Source organism: Ictidomys tridecemlineatus, chromosome 7 (assembly GCF_052094955.1).
Source record: "Ictidomys tridecemlineatus isolate mIctTri1 chromosome 7, mIctTri1.hap1, whole genome shotgun sequence".
Lineage (NCBI taxonomy): Eukaryota > Metazoa > Chordata > Mammalia > Rodentia > Sciuridae > Ictidomys > Ictidomys tridecemlineatus.
In genome coordinates, this window is record NC_135483.1 from 162,203,554 (window position 1) to 162,220,587 (window position 17,034).

At 37.4% G+C, this 17,034-nt stretch overlaps 1 protein-coding gene across 3 annotated transcripts in view; it reads right to left on the minus strand.

Moving 5' to 3' along the window:
* Positions 1–1,926: 1,926 nt before the first annotated feature.
* Rftn2 (raftlin family member 2) overlaps positions 1,927–17,034 on the minus strand; it is a 64,520-nt gene continuing 49,412 nt past the window's right edge. For all 3 annotated transcript variants that reach the window (XM_078017793.1, XM_078017792.1, XM_078017794.1), the window contains 2 exons: positions 12,520–12,598; positions 1,927–2,693 (listed from right to left, as the gene is read on the minus strand). In XM_078017793.1, coding sequence (XP_077873919.1) covers positions 2,421–2,693; positions 12,520–12,598 — 352 coding nt within the window. In that variant the 3' untranslated portion in view covers positions 1,927–2,420. The remainder of the gene's footprint in view (positions 2,694–12,519; positions 12,599–17,034) is intronic.

Below are 17,034 nucleotides of genomic sequence, written 5' to 3' on the forward strand. Positions count from 1 at the left end.
GGTCACTATTCACTATTGTACGCATTTATTACATAGAATTGGAGTAAATACTTACAGAATAAGGGTGTGTGTGTGTGTGTGTGTGTGTGTGTGTGTGCGCGCGCGCACGCGCACAGGGGGTACTGGAAATTAAACTCAAAGTTCTTTATAACCAAGCCAAGTCTCAGCCCTGTTTATTTATTATTTTTAGATAAGGTCTCACTAAGTTGCCTAGCCTGGCCTTGAACTTGTGATCCTCCTGTCTCAGCCTCCAAGTTACAGGTGTATGCCCTTGTGCCTGGCATGAAATAAATACTGGGACAGACTGCCAAGTTTATTCTAATAAAAGGCTGGTTTTTGTTGTTTATTTTTAAATAGTTCAGGGTCTTGCTATGTTTCCCAGGCTGGCTTCAAATTCCTGGGCTCAAGCAATCCCCCCTCAGCCTCCCAAGTAGTTGGAACTATGGGTATATGCAACTGTACCCAGTTTTGTTTGTTGTTGTTGTTTTTAACTAGGAAAATATAACCCCTAGATTAAAAGCAAAATGTAAAAACCATGCTTACACAACATTTAAAATTAAAAAATTGACATATTCTTGAATTTCCCTTGTTCAATATAAATTTCTACCTCTGTTCTTGGTATTTCACATCCCTATGTGTAGGATGACAAAGGAGCCTCCATCTCTTATAGACGTTGGCATTGGGAAACCTGATTTTTCTCAGTACATTCCTGTGCTTTGTAGTTTCATAGCATTTTGTGGAATTGTGAAGTGGTGATTGTTTCTATCAAAAACCCAAGGACTCTTGGATATAGAACTCAGATTCATCTGAAAATCAAGACAAAAAGCATTTCTGCAAATTCTGTTGATAGCTATTTTCACAGAACAAGACTGAGTAGACAGTTCTTAAGTCCCTTTCTACTTGGTACAAGCAGATAGCCATAAAATATTTCCTGTTAATCTTGCCAAAAATTCATGCAGATTGGTTTAGTTTAATTGCACTATATATTTGATCATATATATATATATATATATATATGTAAATATGAGTGTGTTCAATAAAATTATAGCCCAGTAACAAATGATATTTTATTATTCAAATGATCTTACAATGTCAACATCAGTACTAAAAAATATAAATATAATGGGCTGAACTCATCAATGGGTAAGGTCAATTGTAATTCACTTGAAGGTCCTCACCTTCTAAAGTAAGCTATTCAAACATACATGAAAATCCTCTATTTTGCAGAATATTATTAGGGCAAGGCAAAGGCATGCCTATTAGCAGTAGTGAGAAAGGCAGAGATGAGCCTCATAAACATCACGCGTGCTATGAGCACCTCTCCACTCTTGCAGGACTGAAAAAAATTCTGGGTTTCAACATTCTTCAGGATTTAGCAAGTCAAAATAAAAGCATAATTCAAATCTAGAAAGATGTAGACTTAAATTTGATATTTTGTTCTTTTTATGGTGTTCACGATTAAAGAAAATTAAATATTTCTGTCTATTGAGGTTTTTACAAGTTGGGATTTTGTGTTGAATCTTTTTGTGTGTGTGTGTGTGTGTGTGTGTGTGTGTGTTTTGGTACCAGGGATTGAACCCAGGGATGCTTAGGCACTGAGCCTCATCCCCAGCCCTTTTTATTTTCTGAGATAGGGTCTTGCTAAATTGCTTAGTTGCTGAGGCTGGCCTTGAGCCTGAGCCTCCCGAACTGCTAGGATTATAGGCTTGCACCACCATGCCTGGCTTTTGTATTGAATTTTAAAAGATGCTGCTTTGCTATATTTCTAAGCTAGTAGGAGCAATAATGTTTAAGCTCAATGAATCAATACAGGGCTGGTAACTGATGAGTCTTTAAAAGCAAAGACACACAGAAAGAATTTATGTTTTTCAGAGAATATTTTAACAGGTAGGGGCTTTCTTTGTATATACAGTCCATAGTCAAAGAGAAAATTTGGATTGTTTTATTCAGAAAATAGGTATTTATTTTTACCAATCAGTTATGTGTCTGTGCGCTGTGCTGATTTGTATGTAAGAGAAAGAGAGATTATTTTTCAGTTTAAATAAGCCTCTGTAACTTCCTGAGAATTCTCTAATTAGGTAAAATACTGACTGGGATATTCAGTCTTCTTAACAGGAATGGTAAGCAAAATATATTTTGTACATTCATGAGAAACTGAAGTAGATTATTGCTTAATAACCTAATGGGACATCTGTTTAGACAGATGTTTTAGTTGAGAGAAGTGTAAACATGATTCTAAATTTACAAATATGTTGGTTATTCTTCCTTGTCTAGAAGATTGAGCCAAAGTTTACACAGATTAGAGGAAAGGTTGAGTCTAAAAATTCAAGGATATCACATAAATGCAGGTACAGTAATATAGTCAGTTGGCAATTATTTTAATGACTATTTACAGGACCTCTGTTCTTTCACCTGGAGGCTCACATGCAAGTGACCTGAGTCACTCCGTCCTCCTGGTCAAACTGTCCTTCATCTAGTTCCCGAAGGACACTGTCGCTGCTGCTGAACCCCGAGAAGCCACTGCACTGTGCTGGCCTCCCCTCCTTGGTCCAGCATTCTCCTGAAGGCGAGAAGCGGCCCTCCTCTGGCGGGGCTCTGGCCTCCATAGGCTGTGACCCGCCTGCGTCTAATCCGATGCTCCTGCTGCTGACTTTGTTTCTGTCGTCGCCTTTCATAAAAGGGCTTGCTTTCCTCTGAAACACAAGAGATTGGCAACCAGGAGTTAAAAGACGGTGCTTCCTGCGCCCCTGCTCTGGCACAAGCTGCTTCTTTGCCTGAAACGTCCTTTCCCTGCTTCTGTTCAAAAGCCTGCTCATGACAGGGCTGGGGGTGCATCGCAGTGGTAGAGCAACTGCTTAGCGGGCAGGAGGCCCAGGGCTCAAGGCCTGGGGTTCAATCCCCAGCATGGCAAAAAATTATCTAAATTAACTGTAGTCACCCTCCTCATCTCCTCCCTCTACCCCATTTTGCAACTCTTGAATGTTCCTGGTACATCCTCTCACTGGCAGGTGAGTTGTATACACCTAAGGAGAGAATTGTGTTCCAGTCATGATTGGGAACAAAGCAAGGGAGAAATACAGATACATTTTGTCTTGTTGGAGTTGGCTGGGATCTAGACAACAGCAACTGTGCTGAGAGGCCACCCTACCCCCATTTCACAGAGGCACAGGTGGCATTTGAACAAGTGCCTGGGATGTCTTCCTGGACCAAGCAGACTCATTGCCTTATCTTGCTACAAACTTCTTCTCCCTGATGGTATGAAATGCTCAGCAATTTGATCCAGTGCATTCGTCAGACTTCGATAAGCTGTGGATGTTTTGCTAATAAATATTTACTGAGGACTGACCATGTCCTTGGTACAGTTCAGAATAAAGAGGACATGGTCTCTGCCAAGAAAACTGAGTCAAAAATAAGATATCTAAGTCAAAAAAGGAGCCTAAGAAGAATCAGCAGCTCAACATGGATATTCAGACTCCTGATGAGATCTTATTACAAGGGTTTCTTTAACACTGATACAATGCAACATATGGGAATGTGATCCATAATCTTAGGCACATAAAAAACAAACAAGGATTTAAAGATAAATTTAAAAAGCACAGTAGTTTCCCTATTTAAAGTGTCTTTTTTTTTAAACCAAAGATTCATTTATATGTTAGTTGGCAACTAAGATTATATTTTCCTAAATGTAAGAATGAAACTCTATGAAAAACTTAGAAGCCCATGCTGGTCTTCCCAAAGTGTGTTAATCCATAGGTTTGTTGAACTGTAGTGTATAAAATATATAAGTATTTTCTACTGATTTTCTTGGCAAAGATAGAAAACAAACAACTTTACTGAATTGGATTTTGTGGGCTATATGGAATGAAACACCACGGAGACATTAAATAGGAAGATCAGCCCCAGGTGTTGCTTAGAAAGGAACACACTGGCAGCACCCGGGCAGCTCATTTTCTCATGGGCAACTTGCTGGAATCTGTGGGCAACTTTAAGGGAAAAATCTACCTGGTCCTTCCTCAGCAAAGGCCCAATTCAGATACAGTTCTGTGGTGCTCACATTTTCCATTGGCACCCTGTATTCACCAAATGCAAATACTAGATAATTAATCCTTTTCCTCTGTTCCCATTCACCACATTTATTGAATTCAGCACAAGCAGTTGAAACCTGAATTTACTCTCAGATAGGATACTCGATTTGAGAATGGCACCTTCTCCCTGGCACTGTGTGTGTGGTCAGCAAGGATATAATCTTTTGGCTTCAGGCAGAAGTGACAAGCTCTGCCAGACTGAGCTCTTTTCTCAAGCCTGGTTGGGGGTGCCTTTCCCACAGGAATAAAGAACACATTCACTCTCGAAAGATGGTCTCAATGCTTTTAACACTCATTGAATCAAAATGGGAAGGCAGGGGTGCCTAGTCCCTTGGCTGCTTGGATCATTCCTTCTTCACCAGCAACAGGGCCAAAGGTGAGTTTTGCAAGAAATTCCTAATTGTATACAAGCTAACAGAGGCTAACTCTCACATATTTAATAAGTACTTACTTAATAAAAATTGAATATTTCTCAGAGTAAGATATTCATATTTCTCCACTTTTAGATGATCACTAATAAATTTCACTTCAGGTGACAAAATACTTAACATTGTACCTCTAAAAGAATTCAGAACACACATTTTTATTTTTTCTATCCATGTGACTGATAAATTCAATAAATACATCTTTAGCAATGAAATTGCCTCTCCTACCCCAACCCCATTCCACAGGAAATAACAGCTTTTCCAACAAACCAATTTGTAGTGTCCTTATAACTCAGATTGTAGGAGTCTGAAGTCCAAGCAATCTTTAGAGACCATATCCTTAAATTCCCTTATTTTTTCAGAGGTAGAATTCAGGCCTAAAAATAAGGTAGGGTTTGTCCAAGGTCATGGAGTAGCAGGCCCCAAACTGGTGCCTGAGTCTCTACCTTCTTCTTTTTATAATGTATTGGTCACTTTTGTAGAAATTTATTTGTGGTAAAAGGGTTTGTGTTTCTTAAATACAATTTTCTTTCAATTACAAAAGTAAAAATGTTCAATGTAGATAACTTGGCAAAAACAAGAAAAGACCAAACTCATCTATGATCCTATCTCCCAGAAATACTACTGTTAAAATTTTGTTTTCTTCTTCAAATACATATGCATTTGTATCGTGTACACTATGTATAAAATATTACACAAAAAGTTTTATGCCTCACTTTTCCACTTAGTACTATTTTACAACTATCTATGTCCATAAAGAGAGATTTTTTTCCATGCTATATGATAAGGTTTACTCACATACCTTTCCACTTTCTTATATTTTCACTATAAAATGGGAGAAATTTTACCAAGGTTTGGATGCAAATTTAATGCTTCCCTTGATTTAACCTATTAACTTTAAAGAGTCATTTCCATTTTCAAAAAAAGAGGGGGGAAGTGACCCACTAAAAATACATTAGACTCAGTGACAAGTTGGTTGATTTTAGGATGTCCTACCACTCTACTTTTCATTTTTCACGGTCAGTGTCTTAAAAACAAAATAAAAAGAATTAAATTAGAATCACTCCAGCAATCCTAGGACACTGTGTTGGACGAGTAGGAAAGTGGCTTACTCATAAAGGACGGAATAGAAGAGTGATCAAGAGAGAATTTATAAAGAGATAGCAATGTAGAGTGGATGGTCAGAATTTATTTCTCTTAGATTAGGAAGCCACTTCAAGCCCAAGTATCACTCTTGGTTTGAGGTTTTGAAACAATGCAAAGGCACCACCTCTACCTTCTCATAAAGCGTTTTCCTGGATCATCCCAGTTTGGGGCTATCAAAATCATTCAAGCCTATGAGGAGAAAGGCTGGAGTGGACTACCTACTTCTCCAGCCAGCTTTCTAAATTCACCTCCTATGCTGCAGTGTGGGCAGGTGACCCCAGCGAATCCAGAGTTGTTCCCTGGGGCTATTATACTGACTCTAGGATAAAGAAGTACTTCTTTCCTTTCTCTCTCTCTCTCTCTCTCTCTCTCTCTTTCTTCTTCTTCTTCTTCTTCTTCTTCTTCTTCTTCTTCTTCTTCTTCTTCTTCTTCTTCTTCTTCTTCTTCTCTCTCTGTGTGTGTGTGTGTGTGTGTGTGTGTTGTGGGGTAGGGTGGGGGGACAACCTATAGAATGTGAGAAAATATTTTTGAACTATACATCTGACAAGGAGTTAATATCCAGAATGTATAAGGAACTCCAAAAAGCTCAATAGCAAAATGACCCCACAAATAACTCAATTTAAAAAACGGACAATAGATTTAAATAGGTGTTTCTAAAAAAAAAAAAAAAAAAAAAAAAACAATGGCCAATATGTTCAACATCACTAATCAAAAGGGAAATGCAAATCAAAACCATGAACAGATTTCACCCTGCCCCAGTGAGAATGGCTATTATCAAAAAGATTAAAACTGGCCAGGATATGGAGAAAGGGAGCCCTTACATACTGTTAATGGGAATGTAAATTAGTACAGTCATTATGGGAAACAGCATGGAGGTTTTTCAAAAATTACAAATGGAACTATGATATGAAGCAATTCCATTCCTGGGTATACCTATCCAAAGGAAATTAAATCAGTATGTCAAGGAGACATCTGCACTCCCATGATTATTGCAGCTCTATTCACAATTTTGAAATGGAAACACATGTCCATCAACTGATAAATGTGTAAAGAAAATGTGGTCCATTTTGGAATTTACATACATATATAATGGAATGCTATTCTATCATAAAAAAGAATGGAATTCTGTCATGGATGGAACTGGAGATCATTATGTTAAGTGAAATAAGCCAGGCACAGAAAGACAAGTACCACATTCTTACTCATGTGGAATATCAAAAGTTCATCTCATAGAAGTGCAAAATAGAATGGTTATTACCAGAGGCTGGAGAGAGTTGGGTGGGGGGAGGAAGGGAACTGTTGATCAATGTGTACTGAACTGAGTTACAGTTAGGAGTAAGAAGTTCTATCTATAGATAACAAATTAGTACCATATAAAAAAAAAAGCTAGAAGAAAGGATTTTGAAAGTTTTCATCATAAAAAAGTGATAGAAATTTGAAAATATACATGTTTAACTTAAATTAAACATTATTAAACATACCAGTACTCCATTAATATGTACATTTTTATGTTTTTATGTGTCAGTTAAAGTATAAATCCAATTTATATTTAAAAAATTGAACTCCTGGGCTGGGGATATAGCTCAGTTGGTAGAGTGCCTGCCTCACATAGACATGGCCCTGAGTAAAAAAAAAAAAAAAAAAAATTGAAGGATCCATTCGGTCCATCTCTCTTTTAGTAACCGAATATCTCCCCTTGAATATCCCATACTTTTGTACTAGCACATGGCTGCCCAGATTAATCTTCCTTGCCTCCCTTGAAGATGTATGTAGAGTCATAAATAAGTTCTGGCCAAGAGGAAGTGAAAACAAATGATGCCTATGGTGTGAAAGTCAGTCTGAGAAGCATGCTTGGAATTCCTTTTTCCTATTTCTCAAGGCTGAACATGGTAACAATTGCTGTAGTAGCCCTCGGTCCAGAGGCAAGAGCCAGACGTTGAGGTGGCAAGGCTGACTGGTCATGAGGCAGAGCCATTACCCACACTGGAGTGCCAACCTTATACTATTACAAGAGAGAATAAGTCCCTCCTCCTGCATTAGCCATTCTTTTCTCTGTCATCTCGAGTAGCTTAGAAACTAATGAACAACCAACATGGAAAAAAAGTTGCTGGAAAAAATGCTTTTTAACTTGAGACAATTTCTTTCTCTCAACTTTCCAAATATGAAAAATGTCAAGTAATACAGAAAGTTTGAAGGAGAGTACAGTATGCACCCATGTACCCATAACCTAATTCAACCTTTTTAAAATATTTTGCTATGTATGTATGTGTTCAGGAAAGTACAGAATCATTAATAAATCACATTTCTATATAATAGTTGAAGGTAAATTTTAGTTGGAGAAAATAGAAGCCCTATATTCAGTTTCTGAATAGTTTCTCCATACAGTTAGTAGTGTTTAATGGTATTAAAAGAAAAACATTCCTATGAAAACAGTAGCAATCGCTCATTCTGTCAGGCATTGTGCCAAACACATCTACATGTGTTTCAGACTTAATTCCCTTAAGAGCCCTGGGGTATGTACTAATGTTAACTGTATTTTATAGACAGGGAAATGGAGGTTTCGAGAGTGCAGCAGACATTGTGTGTTTCTACTTGACCCCAAGCCCCAGAAAACCTTTCATGGTTGTTGCCTACTCCTGGGGCCACCATTGGATGAGTTAGTAGAAACCAAATACTTTAAGTGACCTTTTGTTTCCTTTAAATGAATATCAAAGGGAAAGCCAGGCCCAGTGGTGAAGACTTGTAAACCAGTGACTCAAGGGGCTGAGTCAGGAGGATTGCAAGTTCAAAGCCAGCCTCAGCAATTTAGCAAGACCCTGTCTCATAAACAAAAAGGGCTGGGGATGTGTCTCAGTGGTTTAGCACACCTGGGTAAATCCTAGTGCCAAAAAAGTAAAAATTTTTAAAAATTAAGAAAAAAGATTCAAAGGGAACATAGGCTGAGTTTTATTTGAAACAAAAAATTAAGAAAGGAGATCTTGGAAGAAAAATTTAAGAGAACATTTAACTGGATGAAGGTAAAATCCAGATCAGAATTTCTTCCCCTTCCTAGCATGGCTATCTTTTCCTTGAATCCATTTAGAGACTGAAGGGAAAGCGAGGAATGAGAAACGGGTAAGTGAAAAATGAAAGGCTGAGACCAGACAGAGATACACATGAAAGTTTATTTGTCAGAGCTGCCCAAAAAAGACCATCTCTCTATAGGAGAGAGAGAGGCGAAACAGACTTGGGTTCTGGGATTTTTATAGGGCAGGCTCAGAAATCAGAGCTGGGTGGGTCTTAATGGTGGTGGATTAGGGTGGGGTTGGTATGAGGGAGTGGTGAGCCTTTTTCAGAAACGCCCTTGGGCAGGAAAGTGAAATTTTTCTTAAAATGGAAGCTGTCACTTAAGATGGTTGTCCAGATGCTAAGCAAGGACCTTATAGAGACCTCTCCCCATAATAAAGTAAAAATAGATAAGAACAGAAAAAAAGAAAAGGACTTTACCACACCACATAACCTCATGTAGAAAAAAGAAGGTTAAGAACTTCATTGTACTTAATAAGAATTACATTATCCAAAAACAGCCTTTATAGACAAACAAGACATTAAAAATGTAGTCTATGTAATTTACAAAGCAACTGATCTTTTGAAATTTTATTCATTTATTTATTTTTATTATTTTGAAATGAGGTCTTACTATATTGCCCAGGCTGGCCTTGAACATTTGGGCTCATATATTCTTCCTGTCTCAGTTCCCGAGTAGCTGGGATTAGAGGCATGTGCCATTGTGCCCAGCTTGAAATTTTATTTTTTAAATGATCATACAGTAAAAGTGACTTTTGAGTGTATAGTTTTGTGAATTTTAACACATTTATAGGTTTGTGTAATCATAATCAGTACACAGAGTAGTTCTATCACCTAAAAAACTCCATTTACCCCTCTATCATTCTTTATTCCTCCCCTAATTCCTGACAACAGTATTGTGATGTGTTCTTCACACTATTGTTTTGTCTTCTTGATGTCAGATGAATGGAATAATACAATCTAACCTTTTGAGCCTGGCTTCTTTTACCCAGTATAACACCTTGGAGATTTGTCCAAGTTATCATTTGTATCACTAGTTCATTTCTGAGTTATGTTTAATTGTATGGACATACCATAATTGTTTATCCATCCACCTGTTGAAGACATTTGGGTTGTTCCCAATTTTCAGTAGGTATGACTAAAACTGCTATATATATTTGCATATAGATTTTGGTGTGAACTTAAGTTTGTATTTAACTTAAGTTTGTATCTTAATTATTAATCCTAATTAATTATTAATATAATATAATTAATATAATTACTTAATATAATTAATTAATTTAAGTTTGTATCCTGGAACTAGGATAAACATCTGAGAGAATTGCTAAGTTATATAAACATCTGAGAGAATTGCTAACTAAAGAAACTGTGAAGGGGCTGGGGATGTGGCTCAAGCGGTAGCGCACTCGCCAACAAAGATGTTGTGTCCGCCGAGAACTAAGAAAAAATAAATAAATGTTAAAATTCTCTCTCTCTGTCCCCCTCTCTCTCTCACTCTCTCTTTAAAAAAAAAAAAAAAAAAAAACTGTGAAAAAGTTTTCCAGAGAGGCTGGAAAGTACCATTTTGCACTTTACCAGCAATGGCATGACAGTTCTGTTTCCTCCTTATCCTCACCAGTTCTTTCATTTTTCTTTTCTTTTTTTTTTCTTTTTTTTTTAGCTGTTCTAATAGGTGTAGTATGAGGGTATCTCATCGGGTTTTCATTTGTACTTCTCTGAGGGCTAGTGGTTGAAGCATCTTTTCATCTACTTCTCATGTATATGTCCTCATTGGTGAGGGAGACAAGTCTTTTAACTATTTCTTAAATTGCATTATTTTTCTTACTGTTAGATTTTGAGAGTCCTTGATACATTTTGGATACAAGTCCTTTGTCATGTATGTAAGGTGAGTTTATTCCCCCCCCCTCAATCTATGGCTTGTCATTTCATTCTTTAATAGTGTTATTCATAGAACATTGTCACTCATAATTTTGATGAAATCTAATTGAACAAATTTTTAATGGATTATGTTTTTGTGATTATGTCTAAGAATTCTTTGCTTAACCCCTCTTTATGGGCATTTTATTCTAACATTTTTTTTCTAAAAATTTTCTAGTTCTACTAACATAGACATCTTTTAACAGCTTAAAGAAAACTGAGGCTCACCCAGCACAGTGGTGTAGTCCTATTATCCCAGTAAATGAGGAGGCTGAGGCAGGAAGACCCCAAGCTCAAGGCCAGCCTCAGTAATTTAGCAAGAACTGTGTCAAAATAAAAAAACAGAAAGGGCTGGAGATGTGGTTTAGGGGTAAAGTGCTTCTGGATTCAATTCCCAGTACCAAAGAAAGAGAAAGAAAACTGAGGCAGTAGTAAATGGAAGCATGTTTTGACTTGATAATTTTCATGTTAAAACTTTTTAAGCTACCTAGAATATTGCATAAAGTATATGAAATATAAAACAAATTCCAAAAGTAAAGTCTTGATAACTGCAGAGAAAAATTTCCAACAGCAGACTTCTTTCATAATTCTGTTTTCTCTCCTGACCACAGGGCCATGAAATGGATTTGACATAAAAATATTGTTCTATGCTGAGTACAATTAGATAGGAAAAGTCTTACATATCTTGACATTAGTCTTTTTTTTTCTTTTGTAATTTTTTTAGTTTTATTTTTTTAGTTGCTGATAGACCTTTTCTTTCTTTATTTATATATTTGTGGTGCTGAGGATCGACCCCAGTGCTTCACACATGCCAGGCAAGTTCACTACCACTGAGCCCCAGCCCCAGCCCCTTGACATTATTCTTACTAGAAGAAAGGGAAAATATTTTTTTCCCCCAAGGGTCAGACTCTAGGTCAATATCTAACAGCTCATGAAATTGATCATTTTAATAAAAACTCATTGACAAACCTAGGGCAACACTTGTCAAGTCCAAATTTCCACCGACTGTTTTTAGAACTAAACATATTTGACAAAATTATCTGAAAAACCTATAGAGAAATCTCCCAAACAACAACTGATTATAAAGTACAAACAAAGAACAACAGTGCCATTACAAATATATGATTGCATAATTTTTTCAAGGTATATTATAAATTTAACTTTCACAAAATATATATGAATAGCTAAGTTGACTGTGGTAATATTAATAGTTTTTGTATCTCTAGAGAAAACTAAAAGAATTTGCAAGTTGGCTTGTTGTTATAGAGGTTAGATACTCCAGATTGCTTTATCCACATGTTCTGCCTGAAATAATCTCAACATCCTGAAATTTTTAAAAAATATTTTTAGTTGTAGATGGACATAATATCTTTATTTTTATGTGGTGCCAGTCACTGAGTTACATCTACAACCCTTTTTATTTTATTTTTATTTTGGTACTAGTTCTCAAAATTTCCCAGTGTGGCATTGAATTTATGATCTTCCTGCCTCAGCCTCCCTAGTTCCTGGGATTACAGGTGTACACTACCACACCTGGTTTATGATGTTAAATTTATGCCCTGTTTTTCTGGAGAAAAAAGGAGGGTGGAGAGTTTCTCTTGTACTTGCTATTTCTTAATTCCTTCAGCTCAAAATAATCCTTATACCAAAGTGGCATATTTTGGAATGGCATATTTTAGTCCCCTTCAGAACTATCTCATGTTGCCTGATGGCTAACATATTTCCCTTCTTACAGAAGACAGAAGGGAACATTCAGAAGAATGTTTTCATATCAAGTCCCCACTTCATCATCTGTACTCACCATTTGGAATTACAATGAGAATTTAGGGATTAAATGCTTTAATATCATATCCAATTCATAAAGCATCAATTCTACTCACTTCTGGGGTCTGCACAGCTGAATTCCACATAACTGGCCTCTGAAGGAATACCACCTGCTTTGTAGCCAGATTCCCCTCACTGTAAAAAAACAAACAAGCACACACCAGCAACAGTATTTGTCAATCAGTAATTCTTTGTATTTCACACTTGGCTAGAAATGATCCACACATGTCCTTTGTAAAATAATCTTCTGACCCCAAGATAATTATGAAATATGATTCTGTATAAGTTACAGCTGGGAAAATAAGATGAAAAAACAAAATATTATGAAAGAAAGAAATTTTTATGTTTAAAAACCTCTTATAATATCTCACTGTAACTGTTTTCATCTCTGTTTTCCCTTCTAGTCTTTAGCAACATATGTAGTTTTGTATGTCTATAACCACCACATATTTACATTTTTGTTTCTATACCTTTCATTGAATACCCTTTTCTTTGTTAGTATGATATGATCATATTATAAGAATTAAGATACCAAAAAGTACTAAGCCTTTTCTTTATTTCTGGAAAATAGGTTGTTTCCAGTTTCCTGATAATTATAAATCATGGTGTTATAAAAATATACATAATCTTCATCTTATAAATATTTCCTTAAGATAAATTCTCAAGAGTGGGTTTACTAGGTCAAAAAAGTATGATCTAAGCTTCTTGGTATGCATTGTCAAGTCTGCCTCATCAAAAAAGAGATCAATTTGGGCTCCACATGTGAGAAATTTTATATACATTTCAAATGACAGACATCAGGCACAGCCAGTTTTATTTTCAAGATGCTTCTTTGTAGTCAGCCACTCAGTATTCTCCTTATTTAACTATCATCATGGCAAATTACCCCTTGCCAAAGACTACTTGGGGTTTGTGTTCCTCTGAAATGCTTTCCAGTCTCCATGGATTTATGGGGAGGAGTGTCTGCTGCGAATGTTGTTCAGTTACGACTTTTATTATGCAAAAAACCTCAACAAAACCTTACTATTAGCTGCATTTTATGCTGAGTTCTTTTTCTGGAAAATGAATGCAATGCTGAGATTCTGGCCCTAGTATATGTCAACTGCACACCATCTGAAAATCTCAACACACTGATGCTAGTGAGTTTTGTGAAACATCAAATTGCCCCTCTAAGTGGTGATGGGAAACTGCTTCTTTTTTATTTTTAAAAGACTGCTTTTAGTAAAGTCTCATTTTAGTTGGACTTTATCTTCTATTAGAACTATTAAACTTGGTATGAAGTATAATGTAATTTTTGGGAACAATTTAAATCATTATAAGATACCAGTTGGTTGGGAGAAGGTATTTGCATGCTTACAGAACAGGCGGGACATGTGTTTAGGAAGCTCAAAAAACATAGCTTTGGAACCAGACAGTTCCTGGGTTCAAATCCAAACTCTACCATAGTACCTAAAGTGGACTACTTCAGTCCAAGTCTTTACATTCTCTGACTCAGTTTCCTAATAGGAACCTGATGACAGATGAGTCAATTGTGTATGAAGAGCTTCCCCTGTGCCTGTTACTAGCAGAAGCACGACAAATGTGATCTCCTTCCACATTCTCCATCCCTTTAGTGGAATGTGGGGTGGAGTTCAGGAGAGGGGAAGTATCTCAGAATCAATTATATCTCTTAGAGAGCAAGTTCAGGGGAAAGGGAACTTGAGAAAAGAGATTTCTGAGTGAGGTTCAAGGTGTGCAATCCAGGTAGAGAATGACATGAAAGAACCAGGCCTAGAACTATCCAAAGATAAGGAGGAGGGATCAGGGTAGAATTATTCTTTAATAGAAAGCAGGAGTGTCAGGGTAGGAATTATGATGACTCTATAGGGACTGACCATGGCACGGGCAAGTGTGAATGCTCTAGGATGCAGTGTCTGGCCCGGGGCAGACTTCCCCAGCTTCATTGTGCATCCCAAACCCAAATGCTTGTTGATTCCAGATCTGTGGATTCTCCATTTCACTAGGCTCCCCAAGTAGCTCTAATGTACTATATTTAGGAACCATAGCTAAAAAAGACAGACTTCCAAGTGTGGAATTCTTGGGCCCTGGAGATTACTTGATTCCTACTATCAGAAGGCATTCAATGTTTTTGTCCCTTAAATGATAACACCCATCAATGGTTCCTCTTGATGTCTAATTTTGTCTTCATATTCTTCTATTATGACTGTGTGTATTCTTTGTTTCTTTGAGAGAGTACCTATCAGTGGATCTCAATGAGGTGTGGGAAGGAGAAAGGACATGGTCTACCAAAGCCTTAGTTGGTTGGAGGTGGTGGGTAGGTGGGGTGGGGTATTCATCAAGAAAAATAGTTCTCAGCTAGTCTGAAGCACAGAACCCTGGGCTGAGAATTATTGCCTGAATGTTGCAAATAGGATTCCCTTCACCAGCATTTGGCTTGGTATTTACCACATCATGCAGAGAGGTAACATACTAGAAAATGGGAGGGCAAAGCAACCATAGTCACTTTGATGGGACAGTGAGATAGTCAAACTTATCACTCCTGTGGTGTGAAGAAGATTCACCTGTGAGAGGGCAGAATCACTACTCCTTCTTTTTTTTTTTTTTTTAATTGGTACTGGGGTTTGAACTCAGGGTTGCTTAACCACTAGGCTTCATACTCAGCCCTTTTTTTTTTTTTAAAGAGAGAGTGTGTGAGAGAGGGGGACAGAGAGAGAGAGAGAATTTTAACATTTATTTATTTTTTCTTAGTTCTCCGCGGACACAACATCTTCGTTTGTGGTGCTGAGGATTGAACCCTGGCGGCATGCACGCTAGGCGAGCGCGCTACCGCTTGAGCCACATCCTCAGCCCCTATACTCAGCCCTTTTTATTCTTTATTTTGAGACAGGGTCTCACTAAGTTGTTTAGGACCTTGCTGAGACTGGCCTCAAACTTGTGATCCTCCTGCCCCAGCCTCAGAGTCACTGGGATTACATGGCATCGTGCCCATCAGGCAGAAACTTTTAAAAGCAAGGACAAGTATCCATTCATAGGCAAAAGTGACAATGAGTAATACTTTCTACTGGCTCTGTGAGGATTGGTGTTGTGGATCCTCATGACATAAAGTAGTAAAGGCAGAGGTGGTTTCTCAATTTTTCTGGGCAGCCTCCAGATGCCCAAATAAGTCTTTGGAACATGTGCCCACTTTTTAGGGAGGTCCTGGGAGTCCAATCTGCAATTTGAGAGATGTCTGCAAATTCTATGGCACTGGTGTTCTGAGGGCCATTCAGATTTAAAGTAGGTCCTGCTATTTTCAGAACACCAGTGAGACCATGTTGTCAGGATCAGCCACATAGGAGCTGGGCACCCTTAGCCTCGAGTGGTGGAGGTGTGGAGACTTCATTCCCTGCGAGGGGAATGAAGCCTTGGGAGTGGGCGTCACCCAATGAGACTGGGCTACACCCCCCTGAAACCCAATCCCTTGCCTCATTTGGATGGAACTTTCTTGAGTATTTTCCCCCCAATAAATAGGGCTTCAGGCGCGCTCTCTTGCTCTTTCTCTTTTTTGTCTGCCTCTCTTGTGGGAGCTGGGGCCAAGAAGCCATAGCTGAATCCCAAGAAAAAGGTATTTTCTCTGTCTCTTTGTGATTATTTCCTGCCAAACAATTCACCTGGAGTGACCCTGACTGATTTAGTGGCGTGTGGCGGCACCATGTAATTTGGAAATTCTAATCATGGCAGAGCTAATGCAAAGAGGTCAGAGCTTTGCAGAGAGATGCCTATTTGGTAAAGAAAGTGAGTATCTCATGCTGACAGTAACTCCTGAGATAATTCTACTTACAGATATAGGATAAAGTATTTTCCCCATAGTGGAGACTGAAGAAGTCGTCATGGGACCTGAGAGTTTGTTTCAAATGCCCTGGATGCTTTCAGAGAGGACAGGGCCCACAACTGTTTCCATTCAAACAGTGATTTAGCTGAGTAACTAAGTCCCTCTCACGCCTTCTTGAGGGGAATTTAAGAATCTTCAGATTCCTTTTTACATTATATATTTATATAGTATAATATATAATATATAATTATATAATATATAATTAATGTAGTCCAAATACTATATATATAATAGAAAACAAATGCAGCTTTTTTTTTTTTTAAAAAAATGATTGATTTACACAAAATAATTTAAAAAGTTCTGGTACAACCTACATCATACTACCTCCACAAGTAAGTGTAGAAAGAACTCAGTGAAGCCCTGGCCACAGAAGAGAATGGCTTACTTTAATCCCATTTTCACCAGAAATCTTTATAATTAGTGGATAAGTGTAGATTATTTTGTAAAAGTTCAGATTTTTATTTAGCATCTCCTGAATTAAGCATTTCAGCTTATAATATCAGGGGTTATACTGAAAAATAATGAAAGAATAAAAAGAAGTATTCATTTATCCTGAATCAAGTAGATTATTATAATAGGTCAGTCTCAATGTTAGTATCTCAAAAGGAAGAAGGAGCAAGTACATGACCTGTTCATGACAAGTTCATAAAGATGAATCACTGAAAGCTTTGCCTAAAATTCCTCCCACGAATTTAGTTTT